Genomic DNA, 14739 nt, shown 5'->3' on the forward strand with positions numbered 1-14739 from the left:
ATGACGTTGTGTGGGCGCTCAGAAAATGGGTGTACGGGCGCTATAGCTAAAGCTAGGCGTTTGCGACGCGTGCGCCGATGAAGAAAAAAAAGACTTTTCTAGAACACTCGCAAAGGTACGTGCTCCCACCGGCGCACCCCAGCGCAGGGCCTAGGTTCTCCTCTCCTCGCGACCTTGGTGCAATAGAGCACGCGGACAGACATTCGGGAGCGCTCGAGCTCCCACGAGAACACGGGGGGAAGGAGATGCACCTTAAAGAGTACTGCGACGCCACCTCCCTTTTTCAGCGCGGCCCTCCGCTTCTAAAAGTTTCTAGAAGTTTCGGAGTTGGCTATTTAAGAGTATGCTGCATGCTGTTATGCGGTTCTCGGTCAGGCTTTGTCGAAGGAAGTAGACAGGCCCCGGTATTGAGAAGTCGGGAATTGCGAGCAGTGAGCTCCATGTAACTTACTGCGTCAGCCTTGGTTGCTGAGTGCGAAGCTCCTGTTTCTTCTGCGTGTATCTGTTTCTGTATTGTTTTGTTAGCGTTACTATAAATCCCAGTTCCTTTCTTCGTCCGTTTGTCATCGTCCGTCCATCGCCTGTCTGATTCACGTTCTACGCCAAACAAACATTCACCTCGGAGCAGTGAGATGGCGAAGAACCTGATCTTTACTAAGCAAAACTACTGGAGCTTTAAATGCTTGTTGAAGAAGCAGGCATTGTATTTTACCGACACAATGTATCTGTATTTGAGGCAAGTGCACAAATCTTGACGTTAGGCAGGCACCGTTAGTTTTCCTCGAAGCGAGTGCACCTTGTTCATCTGGGTATCTTGCTGACGTATAAGATTCGGCGCGGTGTTCACATGTTGCTCTCCTGAAAAACGACATGCAGCAGCGAACAAAAGTGCACGGACGTCAAACGAAGAACTCTTTTTTTTTTTTTTAAAGTTCTCTTCATATACGGAAAATTGAGTGTTCAGTGCTGTGCCCATTTGTGAATACAGACCGTAAAAGTTAATTAAGCGAGACATCTAATAGTTAAAAATTATGGTAGCAGTCGATTTTGACAGGTGCCTTTGTGTAAGTTAGAATAGCTAGAGAGCTGGCGCATTTATAGTGGCTCTACCCCTCCAGTTCATGGCTAGCAACTCCTTAAGCAACCAGTGCCATACGTATGTACCCACACAACGTTGTCTTTAGCTCTCATTTTCGTAGTTTCGTAGGTCTTGTCTTTGAGAAAGTTCTATCTCTACAAATTATTTCAGGCATCCTGTTTCTTAGGCTTGCAGCTTACAAGGGTTAGCAGAAAGCCTTCCAGTTCTTAAACTCTTTGCGAGTGAACGTGGGCTAATGTTCAAAGGACGCTACCGGAATTCTCCATCATAGTTCGGTCATTCTTCCAATAGGTAATTGCACTAAATTAGGAACTCACGCCTTAGTAGTTTAGTGCAGACAAACGACGGATAACTTATTGCGGCCAGTACTCGTCATCCGCGAAAGATTGTGGAGATGCTCCCCGGTGGCTTCTGAGCTACGTTGTGTCGTACTGCCCCGTCTCTTAGTTTTTAGAGGCGTCAGCACGGTGGACTGACCACCTTGCACAGAAACAAAGAAGCTAGATTGCGTAAGCCCTCCTGGTTATCAATGCGTGCCCGCAACACGCGCCGCCATGTAGGCAAGCGTCAGCGTCGGCAAGAAACGCCAGCAGGTAGCGTCAGCACAGCCGTGGCTGTTCGCTTACCAAGGCACTTGTCATAGAGGGTGTTGTAGCGAAGGCCTTGGTCACAGATCGGGTCGCACACGTAGCCGCCGACTGTGTTCTTGCACTCTTCCTTGAGCTGGGCCTCGCACGCGCCCAAGCCTTTGACGCATTCGTCTACGTCTACACACACACACACGTACACTCAGGCATGCAAACGCATGTCCCCATCTCTGTTCACTTTGATGCTCCTGCTTAAAGCAGGGCTTATATCAGCTGAAGCACCGTTTTTTTTTCAGACTTGTCTACAATGGTCACGGAAGGCTTATAAAGCAATCTTTTACCTACATACAGCATTGTAAACAATGACTTCAAACCAATCCGTGTTGTAATAGACTCCGCTAACATTGTTCCTTATATACATGGGTGAAGGCATGTTCGTTTCATCCTCATGTCGTGGACCCACCTATTCCTATTGTTGCGCAATTCTAGCCCTTGTAAGGCAGGAAACAGCCTGTTTTGGAGTTTTTGTGCTTTGCACCCGTGAAATCCTCTCAGACATCGTGTGGGTGGTTCCGAGAACAGTGCATGCTCTCGTGCGAGCACATAAATAATTTCGTGCAGAACAGCGATGTATGCTTGCAGTTAACACCATAAGAGAACAATATAAGTGCTTTTTCTTTAGGCTCCTGAAAAATACCACCTGAGTTAGGAGGTTATGTTCATAATTTGGTTTTGTTTTTTTGTTGTTTTTTTGCAGCTAGAATAAACCTACTGTGCTGTCATCTATTAAACTATAGTGAGAAGTTCAAAAAAATCTAAAGAGTACTGTTGTAGGTACGAATTGCGCACAAAAGACACACACAGGAAAAAAAACCCACAGGGGAGACTGAAAGAGCGCGAACTATCAACTGGTGTTTATTCTATTCAGTGCCGCTTTATAGGCAGTGTGCACACGTGCCTACAAAGCGGGGAAAGAGAGGATAAGGAGTCAAATCAGACCCTGCGCGACAAACCGTCAGAAACGCTCCAAAAAATTCTTTTCCGCGTTGTACAGTGAAACGGATGTGCCATTGAATTTTTTGAAGCGTTTCTGATGGTTTGTCGCGCAGGGTGTGGTTTGCCTCCTTATCCTCTATTTCCCCGCTTTGTAAGCACGTGTGCACTCTGCCTATAAAGCGGCACAGAATCGAATAAACACCAGTTGATAGTTTGCGCTCTTTCAGTCTCCCCCGTGGGTTTTTTTCCAGTGTGTGTCTTTTGTGCGCAATTCGTACCTACAACAGTATGCACCAACTCGCCCAACAAGAAGTTCTTCTTAACTAGAGCGTACGGTTGCTTTTTGTGTTTAGTATGCGTGCAGAACTGGCGTCTCGATACACTCGAAATCAAATTTTAGCGTGATGACAAACGGTAACTTGACACTATTGTCCTATGAAAAAAAAAAAAAGAAAACTCATTTTCAAATATTAGTGGCACTGATGTTCTCAACGGCGCCTTTTTCTAAGCATGTATTTTACCTAGAATCTATCACTTACACTGCACAGTTGCGAATGTAAGACCTTCCTTCTGTCTCCAAAAGGAAAAAAATTATAATTAAGATAAGATAACGGTTACGCGGCGCTAAGCACAGAATCAAGAGAGCATGTCTCTGCACATGCAATTTTAAACACGCATACAAATGTATTGCTTTGGATAAATAGTTTACTACATGGAAGCGCGTTGAATTAAAAAAAAAAACCCTTCGAGCACAGCCTATTCGTGAAATATAGGCCTGATTGGCCACTTCGTTCGCCTTAAAGAGGTAGGCCTTATGTCGTAGGTTGGCCCACAACTTTACTCGAAACCCGTGCCGTGTTGTTGCGACGGGCTTCACTACATGTGCTCCGTTTCATAACTAGTGCGCGCAATTGATGGGTGGTGCTCAATCGAAGCTGCTGTTAAATTTTTCAGCGGTGATGCTTTGGCTGAAGATCACACTTTCTCCTGTCCACGATGACGCAACGCGTTGCCAAGTTCATGAGTTTCGAAAGCGAACAAGTCAAACTGCTAGGCACGGCGGAAGTTAAACAATGCCACGTGGAAATTGTATGTAGACGCTTTATAGACTAGGCTTCGTCGTTTAAAATACTTCCGTACCGAGAAGTGTATGCGCTAGGAAGAGAGTTCGAAATGTAAATTGGGCTACTTAACATTTCTCAACATAAACTACTGGATTCTCGTTCTTTGATATGTAGGGATACTTCACTTCTTTCTCCTTCCCTAGTTCCCGCACAGCGCGCCCAATACTGTCCCGTGTAGAGCTGCTGCGCCTGAATAGTTCAAATGAGCAAGGCGTAAAGGAGCTAAACAGCCTATTTTATCACTCCTCTTACTGTTGGGCCATAGAAAGTAAGCTTTCCTTTAGGTTTTCTTGAGGGGTGCAGGTTAAAATAAAATGGAAACGGCATTGAAGTGCATCGCTGGACGAATTGGTAAATAACCACTGTGAAAGACACGGAAAAAATAAACGGGAGAAAAGAACAGACATACAGCAGCACTCGCTTGTGTCTGTCTTCTGTACCGTTTATTCGCGCTCCGTTCGTTCACAAAGATAAATCTATAAATGCAGCATAACTGAAGATAAAGGGCAGTGCGGTTAAGGAACAAACCTGAGTTGATATTGTAACTAAAGCAAGATTTTAAGGGAGCATGGCTACATCTGTGACGATAAGGAATGGGAAACTGATATTCTAACTAACGCAAGAACATAAGAAGGGAGCATGGTTACAACTGCGACGATAAGGAGTGAGAAAGGCAGTAGAGGCCGGAAGGTAAGTGGAATGATGTGATTAGCTGATATGCAGGTACAAGGCGAGTGTAGGTCACTGAGAAACGTCTCTGTCCTGTAGCAGAGTGAGCCAGGAATTTTGGAAGAGAAGTTGGCCACTTGGGCACATTATTCTACGTGCTCGCTGCGCTGATTATTCTCGCAGCACAATTTCTGGCCCCTTCATGCAACGGTGTCCCGAATCCCCGTGCGCCCCCACACCTGCACTCACCGACACACCCGTCGTTCTTCCACTGGTAGCCGTCGGGGCACTGTTTGCTCTGCTTGGAGAGGCACTGGAAGCCGCCGTGCGTGTTCAAGCACGTCTCGGTCTCCGGGGCGCAGTCATCCAGCCCTTCTGAGCACTCGTCCACGTCTGCCACAACAGCGATCGCCATTGCAGTGTCGTCAGTAGAAAAATGACTACGGCGCAGTTCGGAATGTTAAGCCTGAGGTACTCGTAAACGGAATTAACCAGGATTCGCAAGGCTTCCGCGCTATATTACTGATAGGAGCTTTGAGAATAATGCTACTTAACGTTGACGATGCAAAGAGTATTGGTAGTAACAGGCGAGTGAGTAAAAATTTCAAATTTAATGCGTGCTGGTATCAAAACGGCGCACAAAATTGGGAATGTTGTGCAGCAAGCCATGCCGAACCAAGAGTGTTAAGAAAAAGTAGAGCCGTTCGAGCATCACAGCTACCGTTAAGTTGAAAAGCTATCTGGTCATGCGACTAGCTTCCCTGCCCTGTAGTGCGGCTCGAATACAATCCTCAGCACTTCGTATTTTCTTTCACTGGCGATACATTTGTGTCTCCGCGCAGTTAGGCGCAGTAAGTAATTTAGAACGAAGACTCTCCGGTGGAAATGACTCTTTAATTTATACTAGTCAGATAGAATCAATGATGTTGATGGCACAGTAAAGCCTGGCACAATATTATGTAATTAATTAATAATAGCGAATAAAGAACAGTACCAATTCCTGAGCTGTCACATTAGCAACGCCCACAAAAGTCCGTTCACAATATTCGTATGCAAGATTCGATTCCCTGAGTGGCCTAATGCACAAGTGTGCACATAAGTAAACGGAGCACGGTATTTTGTACTAATTTCTGTACTAATTATATTCCCTATCAGAAATAAGCAAATATGGTTTGTGCATGAAAACGCACACAAGCGTCCGTTACCAGCATGCGCAAACCACAGGTGTCTATTCCATTTAGGCAAGGCGTGAAAAACATTGGAAGGTGATTGTGTGCTCCGTTTACTTTTGTCCGCACCTGTACAACACCACTGCAGATATTATTGGTGCATAAGCGCCATGATTTCGTTTTGCCTACCTATGCAGTCGCTGATGGCAGCGTAGTACTTGAAACCGGCGTCACATTGAGGCACGTCCCCTCCGTTGCCGGGCAGGGCAACGTTGCCGGCCTCCTTCGGGATGCACTTGAAGCTGCCCGGCGTGTTCATGCACTGCTGCCGGCTTTCGTCGCAGTTGGAGCTGCCCTCAGAGCATTCGTCGATGTCTGCGATAGTTATACAACGCCGTGTGTGAAGAGCCAGCGGCGTGCTCTAACTTGGATATCGATGGAGCAAGCGGCGTGCTGAATGTTTCTTTTTGCGGCGATAGTTGTACACATAGAATTTCTCCGGAAGTGTAGTACGTCGTTAACAAGAACTCCCAGAATAATCTGCTGGAAAGCGAGAAAGTCATCCTGGTATGTCTGACCATGTCCGCTTTGGGATAGGATAGGATTCGCATAAATGGGATGGTCGCAGAACTGGGCGCTGTGCAAGGAAAAGGGTAATTGAAAGCAGTCTTTGTTCTGCAATGAAATTCACGGGGCAAATGTGATGCTATCCCGCGGTAACGGACGTCAGGCAATATGACCACAAATCTTTTCGATATTTAAGATGTTTCGATGTTCACGAAGTTTTCATTCCTGAAACACGGTTTTCACTACACGAGGGCCGCCTAGAAAGGCCGGATGCCTAAATTATCGGCGAAACAGCGTAAGAGAATTAGAAGATCGCCCTTACCCGTGCAGCTGACCTCATTGGCATCCAAGCGAAACCCTTCGTTGCATTCGCAGACTTGGTCTGATCCCACAAGGCGGCAGCGGTGCTCGCACGGGTGGTCCTCTTCACACTCACCTGCAGAGGAAGTACATTCGTGAGAAAGCCTCGGGAGCGGCGCGACTTATAACATGCTTTAAATTAGAGGTCATGGAACAAAAGCACTCGAAAATGAACAAACGAAAGCTGACAACCCATACACACTTTTCGTACCTTCCGCATACTAGTGTGTAGTATCAAATCGCATATATATATCGCCCAAAAATGTGCGCGAAGTATAAGGTTCTTGGTAAGATACGAGAGTCCTGACATCTTCGAAAACACTCATAGTCATATTTATGTCTATGCAAATTCCTATGCTGAAAGCGAAAGAGGTATGCAATGTTCAAAAAGATGCGAAGCTTCAAAGTGGTTTTAACACAAAGCTTGAAAGATGTTGCGACTCCGAGTTTAAAGAGCACTTGGAATTGACGTAAAACCACCATGTGGCCTTCTGCTGAAGGACAGAAAAATTACATTGTGAAAAAGAGAAAAAAAAAGCGTCAAAGAAACTTTTTTCCCCCATCGATTCACGAAACGCTGCCGATAGCACTGTTCTGCTATAATAAAACAGAAGGCGTACGTTGTTCGCAATTCTCAAGGGTCCCCAAGCCGCCATGAAGGTGAGCCCCTGACGCCTGGTTTCATTTTAGCACCTCAAACGATTTCCGGGCGTCTCGAGGTACATTTTTGCTCGGTTTAGTAGAACTTCCACTAATACTCTATGTATATCACCTTATAAATTATCTAAAAAAAGTCCAGTTAAATAGTCGAGAATAGGCTGGGAGGAGGATGCGAGAAAAAAAAATGCACAGCAACTATCAGAAACGACCTGCTGAAAAGTATTTGCACAAGACAGCACGGCCTTGTATATGTGAATAAAACATTCGTGAAAAAAGTTACATGCGGTCGCGGATTAACTGAAGCTTTCATGTCCATCTTGAGGGACACATGTTAGCCAGCGCGTATCACCGAAAGGGCAACTATATTGGTTTATTGTTCCCACACAAAACAGCAAGTATCTAACGCTCTTGTTCTTTAGAGAACATTGTTTATGTAAAGAGCGGTGCTCAATCGACTAGTTCGTAATGGCTGCTCGTACTTTTATATCTAAATGTAATTAGCAGCGCAACGGAGGCAAGTGGCAAGAGGCAAACGATGAGAGTTCGTGCAAGTCGTGCATACTTTCGGCTGACTTGACGGGCACGCAGGTTCGTCCGTCGTTGTGCAGCTCGTGACCATCGGGACAGGCCGGCAAGCCGGGTGGCATGACGACCGGCTCCCGAGCCACTACTTGACGAGAAACAACGCAAGTAGCGATATAACTCCTCGAGAAGAGGCAAAGTAAACATCTAACATCTCCGTTAGATATTACTCGTCGAGGACTGGCCAAGTAAAGGTCTAGCATGCCGGGTGGATTTTACCAGTTCAGGAAAGGCAAAGTAAAGGTCTGCTATGTCAGCTAGATATTAGGCGTGGAGGATAGGCAAAGTAAAGGTCTAGCATTTCGGATAGATATTACTCAAGAGAACTTGTTGCTGGGCTAGTTGGTTTTAGTTCATTCTGAATTATTTAGAGTGCAACGACAGGACGAGGGTAGAAAAACACAGGACGAGGCGTCCTGTGTTTTTTTACCTTCGTCTTGTCTTTGCGCCCTAAATAATTTAGATCTTACTCGTTGAGTATAGGGAAAGTCAAGGATGTCTGGTAGGTATTACTCGTTGAGGATAGGCAAAGTAAAGGTCTGGCATGTTGGGTAGATATTACTCGTTCAGAATATGCAAAGGCCTAGGATCTTAGGTGCATGCGCATTCCGCCCTATTATTCGCTGTTTCCCTAATTTTCCTATAACAATGCTATGACTGTATCAGGAAACAGCAGCTTCGTAGTGAGGTTTTCCGAAGTAATGTATCCGCTTTACTGTCATTCGTACTGCTCTCGATTTTCCATTCAGTTACATTGTCAAGTATTGATGGCCATCCCAGGAAGAAAAAAAAAGCTAAATATGTCTGGTTTAAGCTGGTATAAATCGAAGTACTTCAATGAGGTCGTGCGCTTGGGTTAGTCTCCACATTGTGAATAACTGGCAATAACCACGTCAAACTTGCATACTTTTGCGTGTCGCTGAAAATAAAATTGATTAATTTTGTTCTTCGGAGTTCATGCTATCATGCTGCTTCGGAGTTCATGCTATCACCTATCATGCTGTTAAAGATAGCTCTGGATACACTTTAACAACTAAACTTTCTTTTTTTTCACTTAGGCTTATATGCTCATATCTAGAGTTCATGTGCACTTTTGAGCATAATTTCACTACAAATTTTGACGCAGCTGTTCGACACAGCCTAGCGAAAATTATGCTCAAGTAGATTTCTCCTGATTTTTTTTTTTGCGTGTTTTGTGCGGGATAGCATGCAGGTCACGCATAATGTTTGCGAGCCCGGGACACGAACAACCTAAACATCCCAAGGTGTTCCGAAGCACGTACCATCGTTTTCGTTGTTCGGGGGCGCCGGTTCGTCGGGCAGGTCGTCTTTGCCCGAGCAGCACTGGTAGAAAGCGTCATCCCAGGGCAGGCCCAGCGAGAACGTCTGCGGCTTGCACGGTGCGCCTTCCTTGGCCGCTGCCAGACCCAGACGGCAGCCATCGCAGCAGTCCTGCGCGCATGCGTGTTGCGGCACGCAGTAGTCAAATTTCCCCGGGCGTTTGCAAGTTTGCAATTAGCAAGTATGTGGCATTAACACCAAGTTATTTCCTATGGGTAAGCTCCAATCTGCCACCGTCACGAACGAGCCCAACGCTCTCCTCCAGGTATAACATTAACCAATTCTCTCCTCTCCTTTGATGCAAAGCTTGGCAGAGGGTAAATATATTATGGTGTTGGAATGCACGGTGCCAGGAGCATTTTGATTTCATTTTAACGACAAACAAGTGCGTTTCCCAATGTATCCATTTATGCTTTCTATAATTGGCCGGGGCTGGTCTGGCTACAGTGCAGCTGTACTGACGCTGTTTGACCTTGCGGAGTATCCAGCAGATGAATCCCTACTCTTTTGCGATGTCCTGCAAAACTGGCTGATGTGCTTGGTGGTAAAACGTGACCAAAGTGGATTGCTGCGCACAGAGGAACCGGACCATGAAGAACCACACAAACGATGTGCTCACATGCTACTCTTTTCTGAGGTCATCGTCCTCTTAGCTTTTTATTTTTTACGAAAGCACCTCCTAGGCACTGTGAGGTGCACTTTCCACAGTGCTCCGTTTGAATAAAGATTGTCATTTACCTGCTTTATTCTTAACTCATTCCTCCTGTTCCTCCTTTCCCTTTACGTCCCCTATTTACCTCCTTTCTTTCTTTCTTCCTTTCTTTCCTTCTTTCTTTCTTTCTTTCTTTCTTTCTTCCTTTCTTTCTTTCTCTCTTTCTTTCTTTCTTTCTTTCTTCCTTTCTTCCTTTCTTTCTTTCTTTCTTTCTTTCCTTCTTTCCTTCTTTCTACCTCTCTTTCTTTCTTCCTTTCTTTCTCTCTTTCTTTCTTTCTTTCTTTCTTTCTTTCTTTCTTTCTTTCTTTCTTTCTTTCTTTCTTTCTTTCTTTCTTTCTTTCTTTCTTTCTTTCTTCCTTTCTTTCTCTCTTTCTTTCTTTTTCTTCCTTTCTTTCTTTCTTACTTTCTTTCTTTCTCTTTCCTCCCTTCTTTCTCTCTTTCTTCCTTTCTTTCCTTTCCTTTCTTTATTAATTAATTAATTAATTAATTAATTTTTTCAAAAAGGAAGATGGGCAGAGGCGGCAGCCGCCCCGCCAGCACACGGCGCGAGATCGTTGGGTTGATGACCGGAGCTCGGACCGCCACTTTGGCTAGCACTTTGGCCAGCTCTCCCTAAGCTGTTTTCCATGTAAATCCTGTTACAGTTTATTGATTTACCTACCGCAATGACCACAACCCTTCATCAGGCCTTGGGCACTAATAACGCTGCGTTTCCCATCACACCGTGTTGCAACCAGTCGTACTTCTTTTTCTCGCCACTAGGGGGAAGCATTACGAACGCACTGCCTGCAAAGCATTCATCCGTACCCGGTAGGTGTCGCCGGCGCACTCGGTCTTGGCCTCTTGGCACGGTCGGCCTCCCCGCGCGGCCGCCTTTCCCGCGTCGCACAGCCTCTCACGCAGCGCCGACCTGCAGCAGATCTCCTGGGCGATGCGGCACGACTGAGTGGTGGGCAGGTGGGCCAGCGGGAGGCCATCGCAGCCCGACTGGGCCTGGCCCCAGTTGCTGCCTTCTTCGCAGCATGTGTTCAGGCCTTCCTCGATGTCGGCGCTGCCTGCGGCGACAGACGGGGGCATTTGTAGCAGTTACATGCTCCCTGCTACCATCACCTCGGACTATTTCAAGGGCTGAGTTATTTCGTCGTGCTTTTGAGTGTGTCCATGTATGTTTCTTATCCTTTTGCAAGTTGTTCTTAAGCTGCTGTTTCTTTCTTATGTTAATACTTTTGATAATGTTGACGTTGACCATGAACCCTGCACTTTGTATTTCTTGTTGTTGTTACCGACCACTGTATTATGTAACCACTGCTCCCCCCTTATGTAATGCCCTAAGCCAAGATCCCTTAAGGGTAAATAAATGATGATGATAATTATTTAGGTACCTCGCACTTCCACTCGAAGAAACCTGAAGCGTAATGAAAAGGCTTCAAAGTAAGTTCAGGACAACGCAGCCAGCTCTATGGAAGGGAGAATGACAGGGGTAATATTAAAAGACATGAAAAGAAAAAAAGTAGGTGAGAAAGCAAATGAGAGCTAAAGTTATCCTAGCTGAGATCAAATAGAGGAAATGGACAGAGACAGAACACGGTGTGCGAAGGAAAGACACCCGATGGCCACTTAGGACAACGGAGTGGATTTCAGGGCAGATAAGTGTAGCCGAATCTGTGTCGAGGCATGTGGAGAAATAACATTAGAATGTTTGTCGGGATAGGACGGCCGCAGCTTATGCGGGACAGGCTGAAGTGAAGATGAATGGGACGTATTTGCCCTGTACTGTACGTAGGTTGGTGATTTGGGGAATTTTGAATATAAGTGGTTTCGCGTTGTGTCGTGCCACTGTCCAACAAGTGCTCTTGTGTGAGAGCAAAGCGGATCACGTTATCAAGGAAACTTCAAAGAATTACAAGACAACTTCTCAGTTAGCCGCTGATTGCATGCTTTGCTCGGTATTGTCTAGGCTGCCCTGTCAGCTTTCAGTCCGCTAGCACTGTAAAAGTTAGAAGCGCGCTGAAGACATAAAGGACGAAACTGAGAACAGAGACCACAGCGCTTCTGGTATATATTCTTTTTCCTGTCTTTTGCCTTTTCCGAATTTTTTTTCTTTTACAGGGCTCTCAGACCAACTAGCCTAATTTGCAGTATTCCCGCTAGCCCTGTATACGAGTGCAAGGAGAGCCTGCTGACCATTTGAGCATCTCTCACATGAAAGAATGACGAAAACTTTTGCCACACCTGCTGCCGAAAAAAAAAAAAAACCTTCCTACGAGTGTCTCCGCAAGCAGCTCTTATACGGCTCATAAGAAATGTCATTCTCATCGTAAGCGACGACCCATTCCACACGAACAAAATGTCGGCAGTCATCATGTTTTAAAGGTGCACTGAAGAGGAACCTGAACTCGTATTTTTACCGCTGGAACTCGATCTACACGTTCCGAGCGCTCTTAGAACCTTCGAATTATTGCCCTGTGCGGCCGATTTGCCTAACTTAAATCCGATTAAACACCCCGGCTCCCGCCTTTTTTTTTCTAATTTCCCGCAGACGGTGGGAGAAGTCCACTAACCTTTCAACCAGTACCGTGTCGGCTTGCCGCTCTGCCATCGGCGGAGTGATATGTAGTGATCGGCGGAAGCAAAGCGTCCACGCGTATTTTTATTACCGTGGGCCTAATTTGCAGCTATGTAGTCCCTGACTACATCTATTTATTCACAGAAACCTAAAAAAACAAACAAAATAAAAGTGAAAGCAAAGACGCCACACGACTGCCTGAAAGGTACACCATGCGTTGGTTGACTCTTCGCACCGTGTGCGCGGAATTGGAAAAAAAAAAAAGGCGGAAGCCAGACGTTAATCCGAATTAAATTAGGAGAATTGGCCATACAGGGCAATAATTCGAAGTTTCTAAGAATGCTCGGAACGTGTAGATCGAGTTCCCGCGGCAAAAAGACGAGTTCAGATTCCTCTTTAGTGCACTTTTAAGTTTATTTAACACACGCCGTTAAAATCGCTCAGAATTCGACTCCCTCACGGGATTGCATCGGCGGGATACAAGATCTAAAAAAAAAAATCAGTAGGCATATTTTCTTTGTGGAAAGAAATAGACACGTACAAAATAATTAACGTTAGTTGCATTCCCGAAAGCAAACAAATTTTGATCTGAGTAATAGTACTGATCACTTCAAGTTTAGATTAATAGATGCATTAGGTCACTAGGGCACCTATCTCCACGACGCACCGTAAAATTCGCGCACTAAATTTTGACCGCATTTGGCGACACTTTGACAAATGATGTTTCTACTTCTTGGCATTCTAATAGATCACGATACGCACATTATCGCCTGAAGCTGCAAAATTATTCAGTGTCAGCTTCAATGCGCTTATGGGGCACAGAGCCGTCTACCAAGTATACGACTGCTACTCCTATTTCATATAGCATACCATGAATCACAACCTGTCATCCAGAAGTGTCAAATAAAGCCCGTATTCGGCGTGGACTAAACGTTTAACAGGATGGCACACACCGTGCTATGCTGCGTGTAAACTTTCCATGCCACCGGCAATATAAATGACGTAGTTTGATTCATGCTTTGGGAGCTGTATCTGCATTAAGTCATTACATTTCGAAGTTTTGTCATAGGGCCACATAATCAACTGTGACTGCTACATTCAGGAACAATTCCGAACGAAAACGAGATTATCTGTGCTGTCATGTACCGCTTCCGTGATATAAACCCAGACATTCCCAACAGGGAGCACATGAATGTTCATAGCGGCGTGAAAAATAGGGAGAGAAATGGGAACCCTGTACATTAGGGAAGAGGAGAACCCAGTTGGTTTTCAAGTGGCATTGCGGTGACTAATTACTATCCAGAAGATTGCAATGGCTAACGATCCATGAATTACTTCTGGCTTAGTTTCATGTTTTCACCTAAACGTGCAAACGTTATGGATGTAGCCATTTAAGGCGCTCAAATCAGTGCCTATATTTTAAACTACCGCCCAGAAAACAGCAGGATTGCCTGCTATCACGATACAAGTAAAAGAACAGTCGCAAAGGACAAAGTTTCCACATCGCTCTAAGCTGTGCCTGACGCGCTAGTCAAGCGTGCATATTATCGGTCGTGTTAGCGTACGTTCCTGCTTATATCTCTACGTAAGATTTCTTTCTAGAGAGTGAGATACATAGCTCCAAGCTCGCAAAACAACCTAAGCAGTCCGCATGAATAGCAGAGGTCGAATTTAGTCCTTTCGTGTAATCGCAGGCCTTATATCTTTGACACTGTGGTTTTTAAACGTTCTCCATTTCTAGGGTGTCTCCAGTTTACTCTCTACTTGGCGGGAAAACTCTTCGCGCGAAAAATTTATATGTGATAACTGCTATACCTTTTCTACGTTTCTAGTTCACGGCAAATGATCGGAAACTTCCCACTTCACTGGAAACATTAGTCACCCTCCGGAGCTTCGCTCACCTTGCACCAGCACTGACTTCTGCCTCTCTCGATCACGTACAGCAATTTCCTCTTATTACTCTTTATCTGCCTTCGAGTATCCTTGGAATGCCTTAAATATGACTGAGATTTACCTCAACGCTCCTTCCAACCTGCGTATTCTTCGATTAAAATTTTCAATAAACCTTCGTGTGATTAAGCCCTTCCTCGGAGACAAACTTTATATCAACAAGATCCAAGCCCTCCATTGATCAATCTTACGCGACACCTGCGGCAGCCTTTGGCGCTCTGCACCCCGTTCTTCATCCTACTGATTGTGTGTTTCCGAGAGAGAAAGAAGGGGAAGAGAGATGCTATCAGCGGCACGTACGCACGCACGTTTGGACAGACGAGTAGCCTTTGAGGCAAGTCAAGGGTTGCGTACGGT

The 14739-nt window shown here is 45.4% G+C and overlaps 1 protein-coding gene across 5 annotated transcripts in view; it reads right to left on the reverse strand.

Annotated features, from left to right (window-relative positions):
- Window positions 1-14739, reverse strand: part of LOC149358966 (uncharacterized) — a 44512-nt gene that overhangs the window by 27903 nt on the left and 1870 nt on the right. For 2 of the 5 annotated variants that reach the window (XM_089571135.1, XM_089571137.1), the window contains exons 2-7: window positions 10674-10921; window positions 9097-9265; window positions 7794-7901; window positions 6534-6647; window positions 5834-6019; window positions 4725-4868 (exon numbers count right to left, since the gene is read on the reverse strand). In XM_089571135.1, the coding sequence (XP_089427261.1) occupies window positions 4725-4868; window positions 5834-6019; window positions 6534-6647; window positions 7794-7901; window positions 9097-9265; window positions 10674-10921 (969 nt within the window). Of the gene's footprint in view, window positions 1-1725; window positions 1867-4724; window positions 4869-5833; window positions 6020-6533; window positions 6648-7793; window positions 7902-9096; window positions 9266-10673; window positions 10922-14739 lie in introns of all 5 variants that reach the window. The other 3 variants (XM_089571133.1, XM_089571132.1, XM_089571134.1) reach the window with 3 other exon arrangements.

The sequence above is a fragment of the Amblyomma mixtum genome, chromosome 2 (assembly GCF_055824585.1).
Source record: "Amblyomma mixtum isolate Tamu chromosome 2, ASM5582458v1, whole genome shotgun sequence".
Taxonomy (NCBI): domain Eukaryota; kingdom Metazoa; phylum Arthropoda; class Arachnida; order Ixodida; family Ixodidae; genus Amblyomma; species Amblyomma mixtum.